The 23,170-nt window shown below is 46.0% G+C and overlaps 1 protein-coding gene across 1 annotated transcript; it reads left to right on the plus strand.

Annotated features, from left to right (window-relative positions):
• Nucleotides 1-8,056: 8,056 nt before the first annotated feature.
• IGFBP3 (insulin like growth factor binding protein 3) lies at nucleotides 8,057-22,604 on the plus strand. The gene is made up of 4 exons (XM_030042090.2): nucleotides 8,057-9,089; nucleotides 12,856-13,085; nucleotides 15,684-15,803; nucleotides 22,075-22,604. Exons 1-4 carry the CDS (start codon nucleotides 8,699-8,701, stop codon nucleotides 22,198-22,200), a joined length of 867 nt encoding a protein of 288 aa, XP_029897950.1. The 5' UTR covers nucleotides 8,057-8,698; the 3' UTR covers nucleotides 22,201-22,604.
• Nucleotides 22,605-23,170: the final 566 nt, after the last annotated feature.

Below are 23,170 nucleotides of genomic sequence, written 5' to 3' on the forward strand. Positions count from 1 at the left end.
CACCGCCAAGCCCACCACTAAACCATGTCCCTGAGTGCCATGTCTACACATCTTCTAAATACCTCCAGGGATGGTGACTCAACCACTTTCCTGGGTAGCCTGTTCCAGTGCTTGACAACCCTTTTGATGAAGAAATTTTTCCTAATATCTAAACCTCCCCTGGCGCAACCTGAGGCTGTTTCCTCTCCCCCCAAACATCAGCAGGTGAGCCTCAAGTGCCCACATTTTCAAGTTACTTTAAATATAATGTCCAATAATAAACAGACCACAGTCCTTCTCCTCTAATAAACAACAGAAAATTTCCAAGGGATTGTGCTGTAACTCCAGGTGCCTATAAAAATCCACATGAACAAGTAGTTTGCTGCAGTGCTATCAGATCAGTAAGTTGAAACAGTGAGTACAGAAGCTCCTATTTCTGCACTGGGTGCACTTCAGGGGTGTATTTTGGACTAGTCCGCTAGACCTAATGTCTCTATGCCCATGGATTGAAGGGCCACTCATTAGTTCAGACCCAGATGCCCCCAGGTCATCAGGAATATTGCCAATGACTTCAGCGGCAGGAACAGGATTTGATATAGCCCCGTTGTTTTCTGGTCACACCCGCATATATAACAAGGAGATGTACATATCTTTCCAGCATCATTTGTGACATTTATCCTTCTGAGAAAGTACTGTACACGGAAGAAGCAGAATGCTTGTTTGTATGCTGTGATTCGACTTCCCAGATTCTCCTAAGAACTGACAGAGTTTGTGGCTCAGAGCCAAACCCAAGACATACAACACTCTTGTGAATTGCAGAGATAGGCTTTGTGCAAGGATAACTATGCTGAACTTTGGAACCAGCCTATTTTACAATCTTTTTTAAAAAAATCACAATAATTTTCTGACTAACCCTCAGGGAGATGGAGTTTTGAAAAACAGAACAACAACAAGAAGCATCAGACAGCATGGGATACTAAGCATGCGTCATCAAATACGTCATATGTATTTCTGTTCTCTTTCTAGGTATGGCTTCCCAGACTTGAGATTATGACTATATTTAAAAAAAAAAAAAAAAAAAAAAGAAAGTGTTTTTCTGTTGTGTCCCTGAGAAATTCTTCCTTTCAGTCTGTAGCAGATCTGAGGAGCCCTTTCTGCAGTTTCCACATCCAGTGCCCAAATTCATGCACATACTCTAGCTAAAGACCCTAACTAATGGCTCCTAAAAGGACAGAGATTCTATTATATTTGATGAATTTAGGATCGGATCACTCATAATGATACTACTGCACTGTGCCAGTCTTCTGTCATCAAGAGATACTTCACTGTTGTGGAGCCATTCAAATTTTCCAGCAAGTATTAAACTCAGCCGTGTTTTGATTTGATTTTGTTATTCCTGTTCTGCTTTGGGAAAAGGCTGAAATGCCCACTGACAACATATTCAACATATTTGCAATCAACAAATTATCTATCAAACAAAACTCGCTTGTGAAAACAAGCAATTAAGCACCTCTTATCCACAAGACTTTCTCTTACATTTTAAAGTGTCTACACTAATCCTAATAAGTATAGCAAACTTATTTTTCCTACAGGAAGGTACAATTTCTGTACCCTGATTTTGCTCCTTTATAATTCTGTCCTATGCACGGTCCTGCACTACTCTTGTTGCATGCCATTGTAAAGAAAATAGGTTTCAGACTGAAAACCTAGCAGGCCTGTTACACATTTATTGTGCAATAAGCACTATGAAGTGCTTAAAACTTCAGAATCTACAAAGTAGTATCTTTTATTGAAAGTATGCCCTGCATGGCCAAGAGAACAATTATTTCTGAAGTCTTCTTAAAAATATGGGCCTACACTGAAAAAAAAAAAAAAAAAAAGACAGTTGATTTGGAATTGATATTTGAGAAATTACCTATTACTTGGTCTCTTGTCAGCATTCTCATGGTGGACATCAAAATTATTTAATTAATTAGCAGAGGTACTCAAAATTATAAGTTGCTTATATAACAGAAAGCATGAACACTGTTGTCTTCCAAGGGATTAAAATCCTAGTCAAGGAAATGCAGTAGGTCAGTAAACTGAAGTAGAGCGGGAACTGATGGTAATTAATGTGAGTGGTTTTCTGCATACCTGAGTTACTGGTAAAAATAATGTGTATAATAATTGGCTATTATAAGATCGTAGCCTATCACTCCCTTAGGCATTAGCACCCAGAGGGTTGAGGTACGTAACAGCAGACATTCATATAGACCTGAGACCTGCCAAGTGTGATCAACAGAAGAAAGGACCTTAACTCCTGGGAGACCTTACAGCAGCCTTCCAGTGCCTAAAGGGGGCCTACAGGAAAGCCGAAGAGGGACTTTTTACCAGGGCACGTAGTGATAGGACAAGGGGTAATGGCTTTAAACTGAAAGAGGGTAGATTTAGAGTAGATGTAAGGAAGAAATTCTTCACCATGAGGGAGGTGAGGCACTGGAGCAGGTTGCCCAGAGAGGTTGTGGATGCCCCATCCCTGGCAGTGTTCAAGGCCAGGTTGGATGGGGCTTGGAGCAACCTGGTCTAGTGGCAGGTGTCCCTGCCCGTGGCAGGGGGGTTGGAACTAGATGATCTTTAAAGTCCTTTCCAACCCAAACCATTCTATGATTCTATGAACTCCTGTGAGGCCAAAGAGGCTTTGGGTATCCCATGCTGCCCAACGGTGGACTAAGATGGATAGTCTGATATCCAAGATAAAGCAAAACAAAAAAGTAGAATTGCAAAGAGAGAAGGTATGACAAATATTGCCAATTTACAATCAACAGTTCAGTGGCTAGGGCGATATATAGGATGTTAGAGATGCCATTCTCAGCTGGAAATGGTTGAGACTTGTGTGATTTTAACTTGGGTAATTAAAACAACAGACTTAAAACCATCTATCTTCTTTTGCACACGGATTGCCCCAGAAAACTTCATGCTTTTGGTAAGGGGAAACTTCTCAACAGAACTCATAGCATATGCTTTTAGCTCTAACACCAGTCTGTGACAGACGATTTTACAACTTGGTATTTTTTTTTGCTCAACTTACATCCTGCAAAGTTTTTAACAGTGTCTTTTCTTTGTGACTTATTCTGAAGGCCACATGGTAACAAAGCATCTAGATTTGCAGGCATTAAAATTACTGCCTTTTTTCTATAATATATGTAATATAGATGATACTTTATAAATATAGTGAGATATTGTTTTACTGTAACATAGTGTCATGAAGGGATGGGATTGGTGACTAGAGAAAAGAATAAGCTCATGCTAAATTAATTTCTTACATATTGTCTTATACTTTTTGTCTTCTGACCCTGATTATATGTAAATCCACCTTAACATGAGGTATGTTCATGACTCACTAATTTATAGAATTACCTAAAACTTAATGTATTCATTCAAAATGAAATACACGTAAAAAAGGTCAGTCCTCCATGCACTCCAGTCTCAGCTGCAGTCTGCTTCCAGTAATCCAAAAATCACTTATTTTTCCACTTCAGCACCTCACTGAGATTTTAAGGTAGGATATGATTTTTTTTTTAATACCTGTTTTTTTTTACTTGTGGACAGAAGTTCAAGTGTGTCAGTAAATCTAGCTCCAGCAGACTATACGTTTTTGAAGCAGCAGCATTGCTCCTCTTACCTCCTGTGACACCTGCATTTTGGAACTTGCACAATACCCAGATTGCTGGCTGCGGTGTGGGCGTGGAGAATACCTGGTCCAGCAGCAATCTCTTCTCTTCTTATGAAGAAGTCCTGAGAGCTAGATTTTTTCCTTCATTTCCTCCTCCCTCTAATCCCCCTGTTCTCTTTAAATTCCGTAAGATTTTTATTGCCATGACACACTATATAATGGCTAACTAGTACATAAAAGAGATTAATACCTCTCTGGGTAAGAGCTTTGTAATAGGAAACCTATCAGCTATCTTCCCTTCCTCTATTATGGTTAACAAGATGTCTCAATTAGTGAAGTGTTTGGTAACTGTTTCTGTAATACCGTCAATATATGTTTTTCATTATGTATGCCTCTGGTAGCAAAGAAAGGGACAAATCCTGGAAAGTCTTTGGTAATGTGTAAAATGTCTCAATTCAGTTGACTTCCCAACAAAGGATTTGTTATTTCTCCTTTGGTTTCCTCATTTTATCTGCTTCCAAATTCAGTTCTCATTTGTTCTGTCACACTGAATTCAGTTTGCCATCTTCCAACAAGCAGCACAGGGTGGCATTTGGGGGAATCCAGTACAGTTTTTTACTCTGTAAGCCTGCTTGGCTTAAGAGGTGAAGCCGGAAAACGCCTGAGATGTTCATGTCTAGCCCCAAACCAGGAGCAGGTATGCAGGAAATTTTCATTAGACTATATTTTTACAGACAGGTGGCAAATAATGCTGAGATCTTAATCCTTGCCTTTGTGAAAATAGTGATCTAGAAAGTATCATTTAAATTAAGTTTAAAGTACGTATTACATCAACTGACTTCACTGTAAATCTGAGTGTTCTTCCTCTGAAACACAAGAACATATTGAGGAAATCCTACTTTCTGCTGACTTCAGAAGTTTATTGTACATAAAACTCCAAAGTCTGCAAAAAACAGAGCAGAGAGACCCAAATTAAAGGATGCTTTGTAGATGTGGATTTAGCCCTCAACCCAAGATGAGCTATCTATCTCTAGATTTCTGTGAAGGTTTCTTTTTGGTCTGAAAAAGGAAAAGAGTTGCAAAATTACACAAGTTTTATAATGGCATTATATAGGGAAGCTCACATTCTTGACAGTTCAATTCTGGGTAGTATAACCATATGCAGTGCAACGGGACTACACTAAAAAGTCTAGATTGCTCCAAAATGTAATATGACCATGCAGCGGAAAGTAGAGCTACTTCAACCACAACTCTAGTTGCCATGTCTTGTCCCTGTAGCAAACACAGCCACGAATAATCAAGTACACCAAAGGGTATGAGTTCAGCTAATGCACCAGAGAAGAGAGAGCTGAATATGAAGGAGGCAGGAGGATCAAGTGGAAGGGGAAATAAAGTGCATCTTTTTTGTGCTTCCATAAATTACACGTTCACTCTCTAGAGCAATGGGAGGAGGACGTGAGATTCTCTGAAGTACAGCACCTTTCAGTTGTTGTTCTTCTGCTCTCCATCATCTAGAACTGACTGTAGAGGTTCAGTACAACCCTACATGACTTTTGTCTCTCCCTCTTCTCCCAGTAAAACTGAATAAACAGGCAAAAAAAAATTGCAAAGCCTCTAGAATAAACAGTAAATATAAATGTGGAAGTTCAGATCTGGTACAGTTTTACAAACATTGCTACTTTGCATATTTAGCCCTTGGCCTTGTCCACACAGAAGATTTCCATCAACGTTACTAAGGTTTGGTCTGTAAGTATAATTCAGCTGTTAGCTATAGGTGTGTGCTGGGGTTTTTTGTTGTTTTTTTTCCTTTATGAATTTCTTATCTGGCTTTCCTGATACAGTGGTATCCATCTTCTGATTGCCAAGTAGGGCTTTGAACCCAATTCTGTCATTCATATAAATGCACTGTAATGCAGTGCCTGTTGGTTAAGACAGTGCAAACAGCCAATTGTTTAGCAAAGCTGTTAGGCCGACCTGATCTTTGACAGATCACTGGCTTTCTACTCACTTACTGCCAAGGTGATTCAGCCACATATTTGGCAGTGTTAATTTCCCACTTGGAGTGCGTTTTGTTCAAAGTACCTTGATGTTGCATTAACCTTGGTTTATGCTATTTAAAAATATATACTAAGTTCACCAATTGTGTATTAAAAAAAAAAAAAAGGACCACTTTTATTTGCTGACATCGTAAGCATCACCTTGTATTAACAGGACTTCAAAATGGTACACCACAAAGTTTGTGGAATGTTATAAAAGAAAGAAGAGAAAGAAAAAAAGGTCTTTCTGATGGTGGGGGTCAAATTTCAGCTTGATAAAAACGTTCATGCCACAGTTTGAAATACAAGTTACACTGGTATTAGCGTGTAAGTAAGAGGTGTATGACTGGTGAAGGAAGAGGGTTGCTCTCTTTCATCCCTTCCATCCCTTAATTCCCTTTGCCCCATTTTACATGTCTTCTCTCAGCATTTCCTCTGCATTATTGTTTCAGTTCTGAAAGCAGCATGCTATAAAAGCTCGCCCCAAGTGAAAAGATGCCTGTATACATACAGTGTGCAGTGCTACCCTACTGTGTTACTGATGGAGCAGAAAGGAAGGAGGCCTCCTCTTTCTGCTAGACCTAATCTGAGTTCTCCCGATACGTGCTGCCAGGCAATCCCAAAGACTTTCAGACTTCATCCCCTATAAACAGTTATTAAAACCAAAGTAAAATAAAAAGGTAACAGCAAGCTCTCCTGCAAGAGTAGCACCCCCCACCCCCCCCCCCCCCAAACAACCAACCCTGAGACGAAACATGCAATATATTGTGCTTGATCAATTCCCCTTTTGTAGATGGGCTCGCACAGATTTAGTGAGACTCTAATTCAATCCTGGACAACCTGCGACCTCTTTTGGTCAATTAACAAAATGAGCAAGAGGACAAAAGAAGGCTGAAAAGCCTTGGTGCAGTCACCCATCGAGGCATTAAGCAAGGCTGATCTCTCTTCCAACAGATCTTTAATTTAATTTCCCGAGGAAAAGTCTCTATCTACTCTTACACCGTACTCTTCACACATAAAATCGGGTATTTTTTATCCTGCTATGCACGGTGGGTCTTTCAAGATAGTATCTGAAAAGTATCATTATTGAATGAGGAACAGAGGACACAAACTGTATAGTTGATTCTAACTATCTAAAAAGACCTGATTTGTAAAAAGTGCAGTTTTTGAGATTCACAGCATCATGGCCAGTACCCTGAGCAATAACGCACATACTCTTCCACTTGAATTTGGACACACGAACAGCTGATGAACTACCGGAAGGTGGGCTTCAGTGCTAATGATGAAGGGGTTGAAAATAGAGCAGTAGTCTAGCTCTTATCAGTCCCACGGCAGAATATATTTGTGTAAGCCAGTATCTGCGAGCATTATTGGGTTTGTTCTGCATGAAGAGCAGGCTTCTATGGCTGAAACACCCTCTATATGTCTACGTGTACACCTCTTGAGCCCCTTCCGCATCAGCTCGCAGGAGAGCTTCAGAAAGGATGGTCACAAATCCTGGCATTGCCAATTCAGATTGTCTCCATCCAAGTCAAGCCGAGTTAACCGGGGGAGCGAAATAAGCCGAGCAGAACGGGGGCGGACTTTGCAGTGGCTGCAAACAGAACGCAAACACATCCATTGTGTAAAATCGACGTGGGGTTTTGCTGGTGGGGTTTTGTGGGGGTTGTTTGGTTTGCTGGTTTTCCAGCCCCCTAGATTTACGAGGATGTTGCAATGGAAACCGTTTTCTTATGGACAGAGGGAAAAGTTTTAAGAGTTTTCCAGAAAACACTTTAAATGAGGGGAGGCACCTCCACGAGGCAGGGACATGACACGGACCGAGCCCTGCGCCAGACACCAACATCGGTGCAAAAGCGTGCGTGTGCGTGTGTAAAGGGGTTTCCCCCCACCTTCCCGGGAAACGCAGCTGTCACGCCAGCTGAAAGCCGGCCCGAGGTGTGCCCCGAACCTGCGTGCGGGTGGGTGCGGGTGGGTGCGGGTGCGAGCAAAGGCACGCCTCCTCGATGGCCGGGGCTCTCCGTCAGCCCCAAAGCAGACAGGATGGTAGCGAGGAGTCCAAAAAAAGGGCACCCCCCCCCCCCCGCCGGCTCTGCTCCCGTCTCCTCTCCCGGTGCCAGGGAGACCCAGGCGGACACGGGGACGGGCACGCAGCACTTTTCCGTGAAACAAAAGGCCCGCGACGTGCTCCCCCCCCCCCCCGAGCCGTTCCCCTTACAGCTGATTTCTAAGAAGAGCCCACAAGCCCCCGGCACCGCCCGCCCAGCCCTCCGTGACCGAAACCTGGATTTGGCGAGGGCCGGCGCTCCCCCGCCGCGCCGCGCCGCTCGTTATTCATGGCGCGGGGCGGGCCGGCGGCCGCGGCGCTATATAGGGCGGGCCGGGCGGCAGGAGGGGACGGCCGGGCGCGGAGTGGCGGGGAGCGGAGCTGGATGGCAGGCGGCAAAGGGAATAAAACGAAGGGACCCCTGCGCTCTTGATTTATTTCCCCCCCCCTTCTCTGTTTGCCCCCCTCTCCGCTCTTTCTCCTTCTTTCTTTTCCGGAGCGTTTTTGGACCAAGTTTTCTTCAGACCGTCGGGGCTTGGCTTTTTTAATCTTTTTAATTTTTTTTTTTTTTACTTTTACAGAGCGGGCTTGTTTTTTTTTTTTTTTCTTGACTGTTGTGTGTGGCCCCCCCCCCCCCCAAACAAAACCCAACCAGAAAAAAAGTTAGTGTCGAGCCAAGTGATTCAGGCGCTCTGCAGGGAGGAGGGGGGGGAAGAGAAGGAAAAAAAAGTTGCCTTTGTTGCCGGCGAGCTCCTGCTACCTTTATGGGCTTGCGGGCCGGCGGCTGAAGAGCGGGCCGGCGGCGCAGCGCTCCCGCCTGCCGCGGCGGGAGCGGCGGGCGGCTCCTCGCCCCGCAGCCCCCCTCGCCGGCGGCAGCGCCCGCCCGCCCGGCTCTGCCCGTCCCGCTCCCCGGCCGGGGCTGCGCGGGGGGCGCCTCCCGGCGGGCCCGCCCCCCCCCCCCCGCTCCTTCCTCCGCCGGTTGCCATGGTGCCGCGGCCCGGCGTGCTGTGGGCAGTGGCGGCCGCGGCGCTGGCGCTGCTGGTCCGGCGGGCGGCGGCGGCGGCGGCGCTGGCGGGGCCGGTGGTCCGGTGCGAGCCCTGCGACGCGCGGGCGCTGCAGCAGTGCAAGCCCCTGCGGTCCGACTGCGCCGAGCGGGTGCGGGAGCCGGGCTGCGGCTGCTGCCTCACCTGCGCCCTGCGCCCGGGCCAGCCCTGCGGCATCTACACGGAGCGCTGCGGCGCCGGCCTCAGCTGCCAGCCGCGGCGGGAGGAGGCGCGGCCGCTGCAGGCGCTGCTGGAGGGCCGCGGGCTCTGCACCAACGCCACGGCGGGCGGCAAGCTGCGGGCCTTCCTGCTGCCGGGACCGCACGCTGCAGGTAAGGGGGCGAGGAAGCCCGGCGGGACGGCATGCGGGCGCGCCTCTTCCCTGCTCGCCGCTTCCTTGCTGGCTTGGGGCGGGGGGGGTGTCGGTGTTTTAAGTTAAAAAGTAAGTTGCGCCCGGCGGCGGGGGGGGAGGCGCGGGCGGGCTGGCTGCAGACCTGCTCCGGCGGAGGGGCCCCTCGCTCGCTGCCCGGCGCTGCCGGCCCGCGGGGGCTCCTCTGAGCGGCTGGGACCGTTTCGAAGGAGGGGTGCTTTTCCCGGAGGGGAGGAAGGTTGACCTCTTCTGCCTTATTTGTGTCTGCGTCTGCTTCCGTCGACACCGGTGCTGAGACGCAGCTCCTGGCAGAACGGGCAGAGCCGCTCTTTTTTGGAAAAAAAAAAAAAATAAAAAAAATAAAAATCGGGGCCGGGGGGGGGGAGGGAGGGCACGTTGCTCCCGCGGGTGCGTGGGGCTGGCGGGCTGCAGAGCCTGCACGGGGAGAGAAAGAGGGAGAGATCCGCGCGGTTTGGCCCCGCTGTTCCTGGAAGGAGGGTGCGGGAAAGCTGGAGAGTGTGGGCTCCCTCCGGCGCTGCAGCGTGGCCAAGTCCGGGGAATGCTAAGCACAGGGCGGGGGGGGGGAGTTAAATATTCCCCTGGCCCGGGAAGGTGGTTATTCGGAACAAAGCGTTTGCACAGCAGTATGTGAGAGGACGTTGGTTTTTCGCATGCACTGCAAATAAATCTTTGGTCGAACGAAGCTTTCCCGTACCTCTTGCGCGTCTTGTAAATGAGAGGTTCACAGAGCGGGTTTTGTTTTGTTTGAAGAGGAAGGGACGGTTGGAAAAAGTTCTGTTAGCATGCACATTTGGAAACTTAAGACAGGGAAACTTGGGATTCAGATCAAGAAAGCACAGTCCCTCTGTGCAAACATTTCATTAAACTGTTTGCTAACCAGCAGCAAGTATGTTAACATCTATTTAATAGAAAAGTGTGTCAAAAGGCTTTCCACTGTTTGCGTTTTTAAAAGGCCAGTTTTTCTGCTAGGTTGCAGGGACTCTTTGGCTGGCCTCTCCTTAGCTGAGGAAGTGGCACCAGTGCTCCAGCTAACTGGCTGCTAGGAGAGTAGGAGATGCCTTATTATAATTATTTATGTCTTGCACCCAGGCTGTGACAATTTGAATGGCAGTGCAGAGGTACTCGCTGAAGTTTTAAATCTCATTGGAACATGGAGCGGCTTCCTTCATCACATGAACTTGGCTCTGCGTATTCATCCTTCGCATGAGCTGGAGACGAGGGGCGAGGTCTCCTCCGGACTTGAGAGTTGGTGCTGTTTAGTGGAGGGGTAGCGCTTTTAACGGTGACCGTTAGAGAAGGCGAAAGGGGAAGACGGAGCTGCGCTTTGCCGAAAATCTTTCCATTTTCCACCTAAATAGTCGTATTGCCGAGTTCCTGTTTCTGCATTCTTGGCTGAGGGAGAACTCCCCATTTTGAAATCACTAGGAGCTTTGATTCCTTAAAAAGTGCAAAGTAGGACCCTTACAGTTCACATTCAAGGAGTGAGGGCTGCAAACCTGGGGTGCAAGAAGGAAGAAGTTGGCTGAACCTGTGCAACCCGAAGGGCCCACCTCCTCACGGGGACCGCTCCTCGAAATCCCGCGCTCCCTGGTACGCACCCTGCCCGCGCAGGATCACGTCGTCTCCCGTACAGACGGCTAGGGCCCGCCTCATGTGCTACGCTTTTGGTCATTCCTAGTTTGCAGAAATTGCTGGAAATCACTGTGGGGTGGTGTATATTGCAGTACCTTCTCAAGAGCAACTGTAGTAGGCCGCTGACTTACTTTCCAGTTCAGTTTTTTGGGGGCACAAAAGTGTTAAGTAATAGTGTGCATGTGCAACCCTTCTAAGCTGTTTTTTAAAAGAGAGCAAGGAACTCTCATAGCAGTTTTGTTTCTGTTACGAGGGTGTGAAGCTAACGTGGCACCAAGTTTTGTGAAACTGAGTTAATCAAATACGCTTCACGGTTGAAAATGTGGCATTACGACCGTTCCAAATCGAGTGTAAGAAGTGCTATTGAAACATGATGGTCTAGCTAAACTGAAATGACCAGCCTGGTAATTATTTAATGCACATTAAGAGGATTTTCTACTTATTTTTTGGTAGAGGAGGCAAACTAATGGACTGCACTTACTGCAGAAAACCTGGCAGGCATAGTATTTATGTTCAGGAGATTCAGGTTTATAGCATTTTATTGTGTCATTTCTTGCAAACTTCATTGAGAATGAGGAAAAAAAAATACCACTGTTTAAAAACAGGACATTAAACCACCAGAAATATGTTCAAATACCGCTGAGAGTCTGAGTTAAACCCACAAAAGCCAGGAAATTTAGACTTAAGACTTAAACTTCCTTAATCCATTTGCACTGGGAGTTGGATTTTCCCGGTCAATTATGTCCATTGCCAGCAGTGGCTACACTAAAACCACCCGTACCAGGATGTTAGCTCGCATCCCTCCTCCTCCTCGTGTTCCTCCCCTGTTCCTGTGTATTGGCAGTGCCACTGTACTGCTGCCTATGGTGAAAAATTTAGAGTCAATGGGCTGCGTGAACATGGGCTTTCAGGTTTAGCACCGAGTTTCTTGGCTTTTGTGGTTTTTCAGTGAGCCATCAAGTACAATTTTAATACAGATTTCCAGGGTTTTCCCTGCACATCGGTTATCATTGTGCACTCCCAATATGATCTCCTTTAAAAAAAAAAAGTGGCCAGCAGCCAAGGCAGCGACTCGTGGGACTTAGCTACTTAGCTGATAGTAATATCCAAACTCAAAAAATTCCCCAGAGGAAACACAGCCAGTTACAGTTACACTGCAGGAGTCTCCTAAGAGGGAGAAATGCAGTGTAGACAAATACCTCAGGAGGTACAGGAACACTGGGCTTATGCAGTATTTTGGAAAAATGTGCTTCTCCTGTATTTTTGTGGATGGTAGTTTAAAGAGAAAATATTTTTGAAGCTTGGGATGAAAGCAGATGTTTGTCCTTTGACACCATTACAGAATGAATGGCATTTTTTTGTCCATTACCTTTAAAGTGCTTTTTGTACACTTAGAAATGTTTCTGATTTTAACAGCAGAAGAATGAAGACGTGCTATTTTTTCTCCTTCCCTGTTCTGCATGTTGAATAAAATTAAGAAAGAAAAAATATTAAAAATAGCTACCTAGAGCCGTGAAACTCAGCGTGGTAGAATTTGTTGTATGAACACCTCTTTTGAAAAAAAAAAAAAAACCAAAAAAAAAACCACCATCCTGGGGAAGAGGGAGAGTCACACCACAGCCCAGAAGTTACCCACGCCAGCTGCGTTCAGCTGAAGTTGATGGAGCCGGCCGTGGGCCGGCAGCCGGTGGGGCTGCCGCGGGCTCCCGCTCCGCCGGCGTGCCGAACTGCCGCGCCGAACTGCAGCGGGCGCCAAGGGGCGAGGAGCTGGGGCGGTGGTGGCTGGCGGCCAAGTGGAGGTGGCTGGTTTTCGGGTGTCGGGCAGCCCGCGGGGACGGGGCGGTGGGGTGCCTCGCGAGGCTGCCGGGAGCGAGGGGATGCTTCAGTTACAAAAGGCATCGCTCGGCAGCAAAGGCACGGATGCACGCGGAACGCTAAGTTGTTCGTCCTTTTATATATCGCTGTTTTGTGAAGGAAAATTAAGCTCGTAAACTCGTCTGGAGGCTTGTTGCCCTTCCGGACGCAGCTGGCAGTTGATTAACGTTATTTCTTCGCTGCGTTTGCTCTTCTCGAAGGAAATGCCAGTGATTCAGAAGAAGACGACCGGAGTACCAGCAGCATCGAAAATCAGGCCATCCCAAACTCTCACAGGGTGCCAGATTCCAAATTGCATCCACCGCACATCAAAATAGATATCATCAGGAAAGTGCAAGCCAAAAATACGCAGCGCTATAAAGTGGAATATGATTCACAGAGTACGGATACGCTGAATTTCTCTTCTGAATCCAAACAAGAGACTGAATACGTAAGTACTTTTGTAAATGGAAAGGCATTTCCCAGCATGCGAGCGTGTGCGTGCGTGTGTATGTATACGCGTGTTGTGCGTACGACAAGATAAATAAATTAAATAACTAAATGGCGGTAATTGTTGTAGCCATTTAGGGCATTCTGGCTGTTTAACTGGTAAAACTATTGGCTCTGCAAATGCAGACAATCAGCAGACCGAGCAGACCACGTTCAGAAAACACGGAGGCCTAACACAATGATGTTTACATTGACGCAAGTATGATTTTCACTAAGTCACTTCTTAGAGATCCAAAGTTCTTGTTTCCCCCTGTAATTATCACACATTTGTGTGAGTGGACTTGGGACAGGTTTAATAGTGCCATCACTAAATTTGGTTGCAAACAGCATTGCCGGGTGGCAATAATGGAAAGAAGATGTTTCACATTCAGCGTAGTGGCACTGCGTCCACACTCCGCGGCGCAAATCGCGGGAGATAACGTGAGGCTGGGTTGAGGATTAGGACGGAGACTGATCGGCCGCGGTTTGTGTGACGTGCTGAGCGCAGCCGCCGCTCGCAGTCGTCGGCTGCCGCTGCCTAAATGCAAAGGCTGGCGGGCACACGAGCTGCCGTTGCTTCCCGCTGGCTGTGCCCGGTGGATTCGCAGGGCAGCCGGAGCGTGGCGGATCTGAGGGAAGAATGATGCTTTTTCCTGATAACCCGGTGGTTGTCCGTGTGCCTCTGCCAGACGGCCTAAAAAATACATCTGGATGTACTTCGACGTTTCATCAGAACCGTCGTGGCGAAACCAGATGTGGCTTCCCGTCTGCAAAAGGAGGTTTTGAAACCTGTATGAGGTGGAAAGTTGTGTCTGAAGAAAGCATGGCCTCCAAGTTAGCACAGCTTAGTTTGTGACCGATGTCCAGCCCATCTAGTAAAAACACTTCAGTATCTGCCTTCCAGCGTGTCCTTCTCCCGAAAACGTGAAGTAAACTGCCTACATTAAAAGAATGACCTTGGGTAGCTCTGAGGAAATCGAGTCCTGGTCTTAACTAGGATGAACATTTCGCTTACGCGGTAGTTGGGCCCCATGAGCAAAGACTTACCAAGGCTGCTGGTCTCTGTGAGAACCAGAAATAAGTCCACTGGCGACAGGTGCCCTCGTCAGCAAATGCCCTTCTAGCTGTGTCTGTATCGTAGCTTTTGATATTGGCCTCTGTGACTTTGGAGAGAGAAAAAAAAGCTGTTTGATCTTTTTGTAGGCCTAACTCAGGACCAGATACTTGAACGTGCATGATTTGCGGTCAGCATCTCTGAGCAGTTCCGGGTTTTTAAGGAACTGCCAATAAGAGCAGCAATTTAAAGCGCATGTTTAGAGCTTGTGAGGTTGACACGGAAAGAAAACATATGAAAGCAGCAAGGAAGGTCTTCGCTAACCAAAAAAATCAGTTCTAAACTCCAGTAGAACTGTGGAGTCTGTATGCTTTCAGACACTCACATGAAAGGCACTTTACATGAGCAAACTATTAGGATTACCACTTGAAAGTATAAATGTCATTACCTCACTAATTAAAAATTGCACCAAGTGAATCTTTGTGTTGATACAGCAACTTAAAACATTTTAAACCCCTGCAACCACGCAGAGGAATTTTTCAGGTCTCCGCTGAAGAAGCGGGCTGGTGGACTGAGTCCGTAATGTGCCCAGACAGGAGTGTAGCTAAGGACAGAGTTTGTAGGCTGCGACTCTTGAATCCCGATCCTGCTGCTGACGCTGCCTGTCTTCTTGGCCTCTGGCAAACCGTGAACTCCTCCGCTCCTGGTTTTCTGACTGCAAACTGGGGCTCGTAATGCTTTACTCCCTACCCTGAAGGGCTGCAGTGAGAAATAATTAGTTGGCGTTTGAGACATGCTCTTAAAAGTGCTTCTGGAAGTTCTTTTTGGCTCATTGTCCTAGAGCTAATCCTCACTGCATTGTTGTCAGCCTCTCGCAGGTGGAGAAAGTGAGGCAAAAAGTGACATACTTATCTAATGAGACTGTTGTGTGCAACCATTCCTTTGCATGGCTGCGTCCGTTTGGTCCGGTTGAAATTGGGCATTGTTGTCCAAAGTTGCAGTATTTTTATATATACATATACATTATGCCAAACTACTTGTTTTCAATTAAATCCATTTCATTTAAGCTTTCAAATCCAGCAGAATCACAAAAATCAAATGGCATTAGGGAAGATCTACCAAGTGGTGTATTTCCAGTTGCCTACCTTCTTCTTTCCCCACTTGGTGCCAGGCCAGCTTTTCCAAACCTAAGTTATGTTATGTATGATTGATTTACATACTGGTTAAGCCTTCCCGTAGGTATGCATGGCTGTGATTTTGACTGGAAATGCCAGTCCGTGCCTCAGCATAGCATAGGGCCTTCAGTGTTTAGAAATCGGTAAAGCAGAAAGTCAGAATTTTATCTGTGAATGGTCTGCCTTTTGACATATCCAGCCATCCCTTTGTTTTAATGGATTTGCTTGGGTTTGTGCTTCTTGCCCTTTAAAGATTTATTAACTCTTGTGTGAAAGACAGCATTTGGGAATGACGTTTCATCTGTGTTTTCTAAAATATGCTCGTTAACAGGGTCCCTGTCGTAGAGAAATGGAAGACACTTTAAACCACCTCAAGATCCTGAACGTCTTGAGTCCCAGGGGCTTTCATATTCCAAATTGTGACAAGAAGGGGTTCTACAAGAAAAAGCAAGTAAGTACAGTCTCTCGATCATTTCAGTGAATGCACTTCACCTTTTCTGCATCTTTGCTGAACAATCTTGCCAGCAAGGTGCATTGTCTATCATTTTACAGAGGCACTAGTTTTAGGACCTCGTCTGGTGGTGCTGAACCTTGTCAAGTGGGGACAGTGTTTTTATTTTCTGTTGGTCATGACAACAGATTCATTTGAGAAACTTCATACCTAATCACACATGGGTTGGCTGGTGTCCTAGATACTAATGCCCTTTGGTTTAAAAAAAGCAGTGCCTCTGTAATAACCCACAGAGCTAAATGTTGCAGTCACCATATGACTGCAATAGATCAACGCTTTGAATTGTAAATAGCTGCTTGAGAGTTCCTAGAAGAACTGCACTGGATCACATTACAAAAAGCAACTTGAGAAAGGTATATATCTGTCCTTTATGTGCTACACAGATCGCTTCCCAAATCCAGGTCATGTTATCGTGAAAGTGATACATCTAGTAGTTACTCTGCAGCAGGAGTGGCTTCTCAGCCCTCTTTGGTTCTGGGGTTGTGACCTTTCTTGACAAATGTAGACCTAAACTGCAGGTATTTATGCTTTAGTTGTGCATGCAGGTTGAGCTACGGCAGCATCCTCCGTTCAGTGCTGGCCTTGCAGCTCATTCAGAAACTAGGGGAAGTGCAAGACGTGCCAAGTTCTTTGCTTAGTGTGCACATCCCATCTAATTCCAGGGTTTAGTTGGTGACCTGCCTCCAAACATGTAATTCCAAAATTTCCTGAATTCAAAAGTTGCCGATTTTCCTCAAGGCAAACCCTCTGTAAGGCCAGATTTTGTTTGCGGACGGTCTTGTCTCTCCCATTTGGGTTTACACGAGTCAGCCTCTCTATCTCTGGTAGCCAGCCAAAGGAGCGGCTGACTCTGTGTTACGAGCTGATGCAGTTCGTGGGTTAGAAGTGAGAGGCCAACCTCTGACCAGGCAGCCTTATTTCAGGAATGGCATCTCTCCGGTTTTTGGCTTCCAGCTTTCTTAGAAACAGTCTTTCCCTTTCGGGTGTTCCCTGGAGTTCTGCGTTAAGCCGGCAGTGTCAGGTGGGGCGTTTGCAATAGGGCTGAGGTTTCCAGCCTCCCCTCCTGCCGTCAGCCCAGCACTGACTGCGCTGGTTGACCTTCGGTGCACGCTGCTGAGCTCGTCTACGCTCCCCAGATTTTCCCAAGCAGGGACGGAGTTTCTTCTTGTCGTCTGGAGTCTTGGGAAGTCCGTGTCGTTCATCTCCCGCCGCGCGTAAACTAGCAGAGAGCAATGCTCACGTCTCGGTCTGCGTTTGTTCAGAAAATACATTGGACTGCCACGTGGAGTGAGGCTAGGACTGTGTTTTGCGCCTGTGCCATGAAAACATTTGCGTAGTTACTCTAGAACAGCACATCATTTAACTGCATTCAAGTCACACGAGCGTATTGTAGCCCTTCTGCTTCTCTAGGTGTTACAGAAGACTGCAGATTGGTATTTATGTTCAGTAGATCTTGCTTTCGTCTGTCTGCAGCCTCTGAGGTTTTTGCTTCGTCAGCAAAAAGGTGGTGGTTTGCACGCTGTCTCTGGCATGAGTATGTAGTAAATGAGATCCACAGTAAGCACGTATTAAAGTGCCTTACTTTAAAGGATGACTGTACTTGAAAGTGCAGTCATAGTCCTGCCACTGAGGCAGAAAAAAACGAAATACAGAGTCAAAAAAAAAGGAAAGACAGATGATACACTTACCCAGTCTTTGTTACTAGAAGTTGATTTACGAGAATAAGGTGTTGGTACGGAGCAAAGACGCTTCTGCCCTCTGCGTAGTGTCCGTGCTGCCTAGAGGCGTTCAGACGGCTGCAGGAAAGGTTCCCGCGCGATGCGCAACCGCCCGTCCGGTCAGCAAACGGAGGGTGAGGGGGCACTTTCACAGCTGGCCAGCCTTGCCAGACGCCGTGCCAATTTACACCGGTCCAGCAGCTTCAACGGTGGTTTGAGACAACTCAGGATCGTGTAGGAGATGCCCACAAGTGGAGCCCATGTGAGTAAATATTCTACATGAAATGCAGCTGGAGTGCTTCTCCTGTAACCGAACCTCAGTCAGCCCTGGGAACCGGCCCTCACCGGTGGGGCTTACAGAGGCAGGCTGCTTCTCACACGAACAAAATACGAACCAAAACCAGTGTATTTGAGTTGAGTTGCCCTTGTAGAACTAACTCCTAGAAAAACACATTGGTTTGAGAAGTGAGTCCTCTCCAGACTGAATTCACTGTCCACGAGGCAATGTGACAGTTGTGTGTGTTTGGTTTTCTTTTTGGAGTATCGACGTGTAGGTCTGAGGTTTCGGGCGATGTGAGCAGGTGTCTAATCTCATGAACAGAATGTTAGGCTATTTTATGAATTTCCTTCATTGCTATTATTAGCAGCATTCAATCTGTAATTCAATTATATTCTGTTGTGACAACAAAATTCGGGATAACATGTTAGGAAATATACAGTAAATCCATCAAAAAATGAGCGTGAGCTAGGCATTTTTAATTCTGGAAACAGCTGCCAAAAGCACTGCCTAGGATGATAACACAGATAGGTGTGTGATGGTAGGAATCATCACCCTGGAAACCATTAAAAGTCATTCAGGAGGCACTTCACATGTTGCTATATTCTGCCTTCCTGGTCACCTGCTCTTCCAGTCAGGTTGAAAGTAGTTATTTTTCAAGACTTTCGTAGATAACTAGAAATTGACTTTTCAGGAACAACCATAGGGAATAATTTGCATATGTGAAACAATTTTAAGAACGTAAATTTACCTCTCAGGGTATAACATGAAAAATACTTCATGCCTTGTGTTTATATATAAACTTTTTTAAAATCAGACCTATTAAAATTTAGAATTCTTTGTCTTAATAAATCACACATGAAAGGCTGTACTATTCAACTGTGGCATATAGGTATATTTACATGGAATAGGTTGATACAGGCACGTTTCTGCCTCAAGCATGGAAAAAAAGGTTTTGATGAAATTAGAATTATTATATGGGGCAATTACTAGAATTGCCCCATATTTGTGTACCGGAGCCAGATACTCACCTAAATGTGAGCTGGCATCATTCCACTGAAAACAGAGCTGGGCTTGGCGGGAGCCAAAACGGCTCGAGGTGTATGTCAGTGCTGTCTGCAGTCTGTTCTGGGAGACCAGAGTTGTAGCTCCACGGAGACCTCTGGCCTGACCAGGAATTCAGTGGGATACCATATGCTTTGCTGCGCCCCACGAATGCCTCTGCGGCACTTCTTTGTGGAAGGGAGAGGGGCAGGTGGCATGGAAGCTGGCAGCTGGTGTTTCTATCAGAAGTAATTACTGGCTCCACCGCTTGGGCAGTTTTCCAGCTTTTTGGACTTCTGAAGTCATATGGAAGAGCTGGGCAGAGCCTTGAAATGTATGTGGAGTACAAAATTCAGAAGAGCGGATATTTGTATGTATATTTTTTCTATATGAACTTATGTCCACCGCTTACGTAGGGAATGCAAGAAAGCTGCTTCAGGATAAAAGCATCACTTTTGAATCAGAAGTCCTTTATTATTGACAGCACGCCTGAGAGGGTAGTACAAAATCACAGATTGGAAAAGGTAAATTGTTCTCCTCACAGAGCATTACTTCAGCTGTAGAATGATCTAAGCGTTTTGTTTTCCAAATGGGTTGTCTAGAAGAAATAAAAAAAATATTAGTAGTAGGGAAGGTGTTCCTGCAGACTAACTTAATGTTGTAGTTAATTCTGAAAATTGGTTATGCAACTGTAAAAAGCAATCAAAACCTCCAACAACATGAGATAACTTTAATTGATCATTTGTTTTGAGAGTGATGCAAGCCTATGAATCAGCGAGAGTTGTGTAACATACTTCATATAGTACTTCTAAAAGGGGAGGCTGCGTTACTATTATTAGCAGACGTATAGTTTCATTGCCGGAGCACCAGGCTGGCAGCCAGAAGCCCTGTGCTCTAATTCGTGCTCCATCTGTGCCTGCTCTCTTGGGAAAAACAACTCAAGAACTGCTGCCTCAGTTTCCTTTTCTGTAAAATTTCAGTTGTGCAAAGCCTGTTTATGAATTCCTCAGTTTTGAGCATGAAGAATATAAGTCACTAAATGTTAATACCACTCAAGCTAGAGTCCAGTCCAGTCACCACCAAAGTTGAAGGAAAATTTCCCAATGACATCAGTGGACTTTGAGCCGCCATTCATGGAAGTCCTGGAGAATGCGGACAAGCCCTGGTCAGGCTTTCGAGACAATAAACATAAGTTGTAGAGCTTAACGTTTAAAGATTTAGTACCAAAAACCAGCCGAACAGGTGACACGAACTCAAATGCAGCTAACCACGTAGCTTAGCAAATTATTAATGTAGCTGTTCTCTCAGTAGGTTTGAACTTCTTCACCTTCTCCTAAAATAAGCTGATACGTACTTTAATCTTGATCTTGTCATCCTGCTGCCATCCGTTTGCATAGGGCTAATGCAGAAGGACTGCAAATTCAGGGAAGAGAAGGCATCGTGTTATTTCTGCACTGGGCTTGTTACTCAAAAATACATCACAGTGGCAGATTAATTTGCAGTTACGGTGACTAATATCACTTCATTTACTCTAAAATAAAATAAAATAAACAAGATGGAAACTTGTTCAGAAATTTGTGTCTAATGTGTGATCTGCTCCCATGTCTCTTTCACAAGTTCCTAGTGAAAACTCTGCCCTACTCCATGCTGCCACAAATTAGTTGGCTCGGAGGCCGATGTGCTGGTGCAGGCTGTCCCAGGAGTGACCCATTTTCACAGTTCTGTCCCAAATACCACCCTTTGGCCCGGGGTCCTAAACTAGACGTGAAAAGGGCCAGGCGCTTTTGGGCAGCATGTGAAGTCCAACACTTGCTTGATGTTTCCTCGTGTACCTGCGCGTGGAAGAGACGCTTATCTTTGTGAGCCACTGCCGTACCCACGTGGGAGATGGGACATGCCTGTTAGAGTCTGGAGAACAAGCAGCTGAGCGGTAGCGGCAAAGTTTACCTGACTTGCGCCAGCCTGGACCTCTGAAATACTTGAATTGCTGTGTGATCTCTAGAGGCAGCATTTGCTCTGCTTGCATGATAGATAGCCTTTAGAGTGTTGAGTGCTGTGAGCGGCTTCAGTCTAGCCTGTCTTCCTTCGTGTTGGCGATGCCACAGGTGAAACCGCAGTCTTTGAAAAGCTAGGTGTATTTGTGTCACGGCCTCCTTTGTAAGTCTGTCCCAACTAAACAGCCACCTCTGTTAGCATTTGCAGCGAGGCCCGTACCACCAAATCTCAAAACTTGAGTTGACGTGGAGGCTACGTCTCGGCAATGAGATTGACCGTGGCAAACCTAGTGAAGTAATCTGTGTCCTGGAGGCACGTGTCTTTTGAGTGGGCGAAAGCCTTGCCGGGGTCCCGGAGGTTCACAGTACGTAACTGTGACCAGGGCTCCCTACTGAATGCAACCTGCAGCATGTCATCTCCTTTAGTTTAGTTTTTACTGTTCTTGGTTCCTTGGGGAGAGCGTGACTGAGTACATACTAGACTTCATAATGCATTTTTACTGCATCACGATTTCTAAAGAGGTGCAGTGTCGTCACCTGTGGTAGTTTCAGGTCGGTCAGCATTGCTGGCAAATTCCACCAGGCAACTGCTAAAGCTGACATAGGTTATAGACTAGTATATAAGCAACCTTATTTATAGGAAAATATACACGTAAAGTTCTGGTGTCTTGAAGTGATAACTCCCCTACAGAAGGATTACGTATCTGTTAATAAACGTCAACTACAGCACTGAAATTCCTCCAGCAAACAGATGCAAGCCAAGGGTGTTTAGCGCTGCAATGGCTGTCTTTGCAGACCTGCGCTTTAGCGTGGAACAAATCTGTTAACTTCCTTTTCCAAGGACGGGTCCCAGTCGTCCGCCCGTACTGTTGTAAGCAGTCCTGGTGTTCAAAGGGGGCAACTGAGCCGCCTAATATAATAGGGGGTAGTTCATAGGGCTGTTTTCTGGTAGTTTTCAGAGCCGTTTCATTGTGGAGTAGTTAGACCCAAAGGGGTTGATGGGCGGAGGCGGTAAGCTTTCACTGTAATCCTTTGTAGTGGCCATAAACACTCTGATTCCGTCAGGTATGGCCAGGGTACGGAAGCGCAGCCATCAAATGAGCAGGAACCCCTGCTACGTAACACTGAGAGCGGAGAGAACAGAAGTGGTGCCAACTGGGTCTTCCCTTCTCTTTCAGTGTCGCCCATCCAAAGGCCGAAAGAGAGGATACTGCTGGTGCGTGGATAAGTACGGACAGCCGCTTCCCGGGTACGACGGGAAGGGAAAAGGAGACGTCCACTGCTACAACTTGGAAAGCAAATGAGGACCGGGCGCCAGCTCTTCGGGCACCCGCGCGCGGCCGCGGGGCCGGGCAGAGACCTCGGCGGGGCCGGGCGGGCGCCGCGGGCTGCGTTGCGCGGGCAGCGACGAGCTCCGCGTCCCGCGGCCGGCGGGGAGTCGCGGGCGCCGCTGCGGCTGCACCCCGCCGCGCGCTTCCCGCGGGGCGCCCGGGGAGCTCCCAATTCCCACGTAAACCTGCACTATGGATACCCAGAGAGAGAGAAGAACAAAAGGCACTTCGGAACGGATTCAGGGAGTCTCCACTGACTTTTTAGAGAACGGCCTGTGACCAATTTGATCCCGAAAGATACTGGTTTTTTATTTTAAAGAATTTATAGAGTGTAAGCTTGTAAAAGTATTAAAGAAAAAAAAAAAAAACACCACAAAGATTTAAAGGTTAATCTTTTTTTACAGGTCTGACGGGAAACTTATCTTCACGGGTAAAAAGTTTTATAAAAATCTCAAAGAACTTTTTAAAGAAACCTATTTCTAAAATAAAAGACATGGCTATTTTTTCTGTAAAATATATTATGAATATTCTGTTAGTCTGTATTTAATATAATTGTTTTTTAATAAACTTTATTTAAATGTAACATGTGAATACCAAATACTACACAATAATGCTAGTGTATACTTCTGTATGCAAAGAGAAAGTAAGGCTATGGAATGATTTACAAATATGTATAGATCCATATGCATACACACTGACCTATTCTAGACAGTAGAAATGAATTTGTGGAGCGAAGGAATTGTTTCCAGAAGAGATTAAGTTTTGTTATTTGAAGTAACTACAAATACCAAGATAATCTTCTTTTTTTAATTTTTTTATTATTATTACGTTATTGGTATTTCTAATGTACCCATCACTGAAATATGCCACTGGAAATGATAACAGTTGCACTGAAGCTCTCGGTAAAGCATTCTTCTGTCTGTCCTTCGCTTCAGTTTGTGCA

Source organism: Aquila chrysaetos, chromosome 18 (assembly GCF_900496995.4).
Source record: "Aquila chrysaetos chrysaetos chromosome 18, bAquChr1.4, whole genome shotgun sequence".
NCBI classification, from domain to species: Eukaryota; Metazoa; Chordata; class Aves; order Accipitriformes; family Accipitridae; genus Aquila; species Aquila chrysaetos.

Excerpts from the sequence above, each read along its gene's own strand:
- IGFBP3 (XM_030042090.2), top strand. The coding sequence starts at position 8,699 with ATGGTGCCGCGGCCCGGCGTGCTGTGGGCAGTGGCGGCCGCGGCGCTG. Across the intron at positions 9,090-12,855 it reads GCCGGGACCGCACGCTGCAG|GAAATGCCAGTGATTCAGAA; the intron begins GTAAGGGGGCGA and ends CTCTTCTCGAAG. Across the intron at positions 13,086-15,683 it reads CCAAACAAGAGACTGAATAC|GGTCCCTGTCGTAGAGAAAT; the intron begins GTAAGTACTTTT and ends GCTCGTTAACAG.